Source organism: Corvus kubaryi, unplaced genomic scaffold (genome assembly GCF_017639235.1).
Source record: "Corvus kubaryi isolate FWS band 111438036 unplaced genomic scaffold, C.kubaryi_AGA036_p1.0 66, whole genome shotgun sequence".
Taxonomy (NCBI): domain Eukaryota; kingdom Metazoa; phylum Chordata; class Aves; order Passeriformes; family Corvidae; genus Corvus; species Corvus kubaryi.
In genome coordinates, this window is record NW_024582054.1 from 24,972,460 (window position 1) to 24,978,970 (window position 6,511).

At 38.6% G+C, this 6,511-nt stretch overlaps 1 protein-coding gene across 3 annotated transcripts in view; it reads left to right on the forward strand.

Annotated features, from left to right (window-relative positions):
• Positions 1-5,905, forward strand: part of WDR25 (WD repeat domain 25) — a 62,383-nt gene extending 56,478 nt beyond the window's left edge. For all 3 annotated transcript variants that reach the window (XM_042047957.1, XM_042047958.1, XM_042047956.1), the window contains exons 5-7: positions 1,192-1,362; positions 3,522-3,662; positions 4,044-5,905. In XM_042047957.1, the coding sequence (XP_041903891.1) occupies positions 1,192-1,362; positions 3,522-3,662; positions 4,044-4,265 (534 nt within the window). In that variant the 3' untranslated portion in view covers positions 4,266-5,905. The remainder of the gene's footprint in view (positions 1-1,191; positions 1,363-3,521; positions 3,663-4,043) is intronic.
• The last annotated feature ends 606 nt before the right edge of the window (positions 5,906-6,511 follow it).

The following is a 6,511-nucleotide window of genomic DNA, read 5'->3' on the forward strand; positions in this document are numbered from 1 at the left end:
TTGTTCATGTATTCCTTAGAATAATTAAAAATATCTCTTACTTTTTAAGATCCAGCTTACAGGCTGTTAAAATATTCAGAATCCTGTGGCTGATACCCATTTCTGCATGAATCTAACCCACTTTTTGTGTACAATCGGAATCTCCCCAGGTGTAGCTTGTACCCATTACTCCTTCTCTTTTCCACATAACTCTTTGTAAAAAGGGAGTTTCCATCATCTTTGTAGCCACCCTTTAAATACAGGAACTTGGCCTCCCCTAAACCTCTTTTTTCTCAAGGCTGAGCAAGCCCAGTTCTCTCTGTCTTTTCTTAAGTAGCAGCTTCCTAGTCTTTTGTATAGCATGGGCAAAACTGAACCCAGTGTTCCAGGTGGGACGTGAAAAGAGCTGGCTAGAGTAAGGCAATGACTTTTTTATCTCTGTTAGGGATGCTCTTGTTGATGCCCCCTAGCACCCAGTTGGCTTTCTTTGCTGCAGCTGCACACTGTTCACTCGTGTTCAGCCTGTTGTCCATGAGGACCCTCAGGTCCCTTTCCACTTTCTGGCTGGGCACACAGCTCCAGCTCCTCCTGGTTGTTCCCAGGCTGTGTGTGTTGGTATAGAGACACCTGAGGTGCTTGGTCTGCTGGTTTTCATCTCAGGAGGCAGCTAAGGAACGTTTGTTGCTGCTCTGGTCGGTCTGTCTTATCCCCAGCTGCTTGCAACAGTGTATTTAGTGTTGACGCTTTGGACTTCCAAACTCCCCGAGGCCTTCAGTTTAAAGCCCAGCTCACACTGTGGGCCAGCTTGCTGCCAAGGATTCTTTTGCCTCCTCTAGGGAATCTAGAAGAGTTCATAACATTGAAGAGAGTTTGTGTAGACCCATCTTCACAACATTGTGTTGTCTAAAGCCCTTTCTGGATCTTACTCTAATTCCTTGGTAGTTTATAACAGAATCTTATGAATATATAAATATAATATATAAATTGTACAAACTGATGCTTTTTAAAATAGAATTTAATTTTCCTGTATATTGATTCTTTATATACATTGACTAAGCTATTTAAAACACTAGTACAACATTTTAAATTGGGTGACCTTTTGATGTTTAAAAATAAAATAATTTAATGGAGACGTTTATTAATACAAAGAGGGTAAACATAGGTTATCATGTTCTAATCTGTCAAAAAATAACAAACTCTTCTATCCACTAGGTGTTGAGAGTTTACAAAGCTGCAGTACAACAGACTTTGGATATACTCTTCCTCCCAGAGGGAAGAGAATTTCTTACAAGCACGGATGCAGTAAGCCGAGACTCAGCTGATCGCACCATCGTTGCGTGGGACTTCCAAAGTGCTGCCAAAATCTCCAATCAGATTTTTCATGTAAGATTAACAACTTACGTTGTTCAGGTCACAATTTAATATTTCATACTTGTCAGTGTAGTAAAAAAAAGTATTTGATTTTCAATAAGGTCTTGTGATATATAAGATGCTTTTCCTGTAAGTTGATGATGACTTTCTTTGTTTTTTTACTTAACACTTAATTGTTATTAAAAAATAACCTTGAAGGCTGAGAGGTCTCCTTGTGTTTAAAATATTTACATTTCGGTGCTAATTCATTGACATGTAAGCTATATTTAGGCAAGGACTCTGCAGTGTCATTGTGGATTGCCAGTGGTGCATGGCAGTAGCTGCTATAGTGCCACGATTCTTTTCCCACACTTTTTCATACATTCTTCATCAGCTGCAGTGAGGGTTATGGAAAAATTGAGTTTAATATTCACACAGTAATAGCAACCTGATACGTGCGTATAGATACCTAATACAGCATAATCACAGAGGCAAAATTTGCATTTATCAGTGCAGGTGCAGTATTTCTCAGTCATCTATCCAAGCAAGACATTCAATGGACTAAATTGTTTAGAAAGGCTGGCAGCTTCAAAGGAGATTACCAAGGAAGTTAATAGAAAATTTCAACTCCCTGGGTCTTTTTTGAAAACCAGAGTCTAATAACCTATGTAATATAATATGATTGGATTGTATATAGATGCTTTTTGGCTGAAATGAACAGTACTCTGCTGACAAGGACACATAATTGATGATTTAATGGGATTGTTTCGTATTTAATTTCCAGAATTGTGTCTTTGTACAATATTGGATCTATCAATACCTTGGATAGACAATAGGAAAGGAAAAAAGAAACAACTGTGAATATATAAATTACAGCCTAGAAGGGTTCAGCACCAAGGAGCAACAAACAAACATGATTACAGCATCTCTGAAATGGTTTTCTGCACTGTGAATAAACAAAATGTGATGATGATTTTGCCAACTCTGCTTCACTTTTCTGAATTTCACCTTTGAAACGTTTGATGTGGGAGAGAACTCCTCAGCTCTCCAAACAGATTAGATCCCAACAGGACTTGATCTATTGCTTGTCTGCATTAACAAATGAATAGTTAAGAGCTCTAAAATAACCCATTACTACAGCATACCCAGCATAACAGCACCTTGCTCCTGCAGATTATGTTGTGCTTTCTGATCACATACTTCCAGACCCAGTTTCTCTGCAGAAACACACAGTGCAGTGTGTCCAGTACCTTACAGTACCCAGAACTTCCTTCCCAGTCCTTCACTTCCAAATCACACTGCAAAACCAGTCTGATGTTCTTCCCGCTCTACCACACAGCGCATGGTGTCCAGTGGTCACTGTCATCCTGGTGTTCTTCACATGCAGATGGATCCTACAGCCAAAGCTCTTTTTGTATTCATGGCATCAAAACTCAGCGCTCTGTCTTTAGGTTAGGCTGAAACTAGAAGAGGTTTGGACCTGGTGGAAGCCTTGTGAGAAAGTTGATTTCTGATGGAGTCACCATGCAGAGTTTTGAAAGTAATCTTATTTCAGTCTTAAATAGGAACTGTAGAGTAAAGCCAAGTCTTATTAATTACTGCAGGTATTTATGAGTTCGCAGCCAGCAGATGTCCACATCACTGTCATAAGGAGGCTAATAATGATCCCTTTTTTTTCTTCTTTTTTATAACAGTGGGATGGGGAAAGGTGTCTGTTTCAATCAGCTGTTTTCTGTTCCTGTCAGTGTGGCCAGAACTGGAAAGATGGAGGATTTGAGAACTGTACAAAGTAGCATGGAAAGCACAGTATGACTGTGGAGGAAGGGATATGGGAGAAGAAGATTGACTTTCATGTCCAAACTTGGGCTTTCTTGGGCAGGAAGATGATGATGCAGAACCATCTGGTTGGAGTTACCTTATAATTGTTCTCCAGTATAATTATGGCTCAGAGAGATAGAGGATTTTGGTCAATGGCTAGGAAATTGGGGTAGAGGTTTGATTTAGCATTTGTCTTGATGTAGGACTTCCAGTGGTTTGTAGTGAGTTAAATATCTTTACATAAAGTATACTATGGAGATGACTTATCCTTACCATGGCCTTTATGGGCTCTCAGATACATCAACAGATAACTTGAATAATTTGAATAAATCTTCTGTTTGATACAACAAAACTTCCTTTAAAATCATTTTCAGGAGCGTTACACATGCCCAAGTCTGACCCTGCACCCAAAGGAGTCTGTGTTTGTTGCTCAGACCAACGGGAACTACATGGCTTTGTTTTCTGCCCAGCGACCCTACCGAATCAACAAAAAGAAAAGATACGAAGGACACAAGGTATCATTCCTCACCAGGAACTCAGTATCCAAGTTTAAAAGGAAGATAGATAGCAAAGCACCTCTGCTTTTTAATATTTCTGCTAATAGTGTTTTATTATAAATCAGTGATAGATACTAATAGGCTTCATTTGCTTTCCCACGTGCCAGTCTATTTTGAATCATGCACTCTGAAGAAAATAGTTATTAGAAGACTTTATGAATGCTTAATAGCTTGATTAAATAAGTTTTTGATATAGCTGTGTCTTAATAAAGACCTGGAGAAGTCTTTAGTGTATATTTATTTAAAGATACGTGGGTTTTGTACTATATTAATGTTCAGTATACCACAATGAACTTTTCTAATCAGCATCAAGAGTTACATTGTTATTGTTTTTCACAGGTGGAAGGATTTGCAGTGGGCTGTGAATTTTCTCCAGATGGAGCACTTTTGGTGACAGGAAGTTCAGATGGCAAAGTGTTTTTCTACAACTATCATACTTCAAGGATTATTCGCACTTTGTCTGCACATAGAGAAGCTTGTGTGAGTGCTGTGTTTCACCCAGTCTTGCCATCGCTCCTTGCAACATGTGATTGGGCTGGAGAAATCAAGATCTGGCAATAACAAGCAGAGCTACTTTTCGGGATGTCTCTCTCCTGTTAGTCTGTCGAGGGCTTAGTAAATAAGCCAGAGTATGGAATGTGAAATTCTGTTGGGATGTGTTGTAAGCAGGAGAGAGAGACTGTTGTCTTTTCTCCTGTGACCTCTAAATTTGTGCTTTCATAATGCAGTTAAGATGGTCTTGTGGTTAACTGCTGAGCAAAGAAGTGGTCCTACTCTCTCCCTCAGCCGTGGAGATGAATTTTTAACCCTTTTGTGTCAATATTCTGGTGCTCATCCAGTCCCATTCTGCTTTGAGTACCTAAATTTAAGAAAATTACTGCTCTTTTTATTTATCTTTTCAATGCAGCTTTCTTACACGAGGTTTATCTTAGAATCATAGAATCATTTAGGTTTAAAAAGACCTTTAAAATCATTGACTCCAAGCTTTAACCCCGTACAGCCAAGTCCACCACTAAACCATGTCTCATAGTGCCACATCTACAAATCTTTTAAATACCTCCAAGGATGGTGGCTCCACCACTTCCCTGGGCAGCCTGCTCCTGACAACCATTTTGCTGAAGAAATTTTTTCTGCTATCCAATCTAAACCTCCCCAGTCACAATATGAGACTGTTTCCTCTTGTCCTCACCAAAAGTCGAGGGCATACTATTTAACAGAGGATGATGTTCAGATCAGTTAATATATATTCCATCTTCCTGGGATGTTTTTTACCCCTGGTTTGAGCTAGTTTAGCTCCCTGACCTAATCACTGAAGGGTTAGAGAAGCAATACAGTAGTTCAAGGCAAAATAGCTTCTATGTACGAGAAGGGGGAAGGTCACAGGGCAGGTGGGACTGCTTCTTCTGATGATGGATAGTCTGTTATCGGCGCAACCTACTGTAAAATGCTGTCTGAGAGTTCCAGGGAAAGATGTGACAGATAGCTTGAACCTTAATTTGAAGTCAATACATCTGTGTTTTTGAAATCCTGATGTTTAAACTTGAGTTTTAAACTTACTTTTATGACTGTATATAAACAAAGTGAAACTACGTATAAATATTTTTAAGGAAAAAATAAAACTTTTTTTTTAATACATGATATCTCTGTTTACTACTTTACTCCCATTATTCTTGACAAGTTAGTACACAAGCCTACAATGGAATCGATGCTTGGGGGTGAAAACAATTAACGTGTTACACTAATTTATTGCAAACACATATGCACTTCTCCATATTTCTTGATGTCACTTGGGCACAGAAAACTATCATCATGCTATTTAGTGCAGGGGAGGTTCTTTGGCACTCAGACAGGAGCTGGGCTATTCTTCACTAAATATAAAGTTCATTAGGCCATTACTGTGTATTTACAGATACAGAGATTGTTTGTAAGTGTATTTTAAATTTGTACTCCCTGTACTTGTATTGCTTGATTCTAGAAAATATTTTATATGTATATGTGTGTATATGTATGAAAAATAATATGTCTATGCATCACATAAACCATATGTATTCCTAATCTTGACTCTATATAAACATGTCTTACCTTGTAGTGAGTGCTGTAAGGTTGTCTTGTCTTTGGTCTGGTGAGTCTGTAAAGGCGTTTTAACATACACAGGATAATAGTGCTGAGTAAATTGTCTCTGTTGTGGGTTCCAGGAACCATTTTTCCTCTGTAGCATCTTTTTATTCTTCTGATTTTTCTTACTGGCGCAAACACAAGGGGTTTCTATCCATTTTTCACATGCTCAGTAAAAAAAACTTTCTGAGAGAAAAATTTTCAGAACACCCTTGTGAACAGCAGATTTTAATTAATTAATGAGCAAAATGAGCTCCCTTGGTTTGTTGTTTATGTTCCTTATTGCTTGTAGTAAGAAATAAGCCTATACCAAGACTCTGGATCCAGTCACATTGTATGAAGTCTGGACCAAGGTACTGTGGCTGCATGATTTTAATCGTCTTATCAACAGCAATGACAGGTTTTAACCTAGGGCATTAAATTTAAGTGAGCCTTGCAATGTAGCAAAAGCATCTTTTTTCTTTGTTTCCCTTAATTTCCTTAATTTCTTGCTTCCTTGTTCAGCAATGAGTTGTTCAGCAGTAGCCTGAGTTTTACACTTCTCTTGACTGTGCCTCTAGTACACAAGGAAGATGCACCTTTAAACAGAAACTGGTTCAGTGGTTTTGAGTTACTCCTAATTCAAGGTGTGGGCTCCTCATAAAAGTCAGAATGAGGTCAGGTGGAAGTGAAGTAGCCCTTGCTTGTTGGTT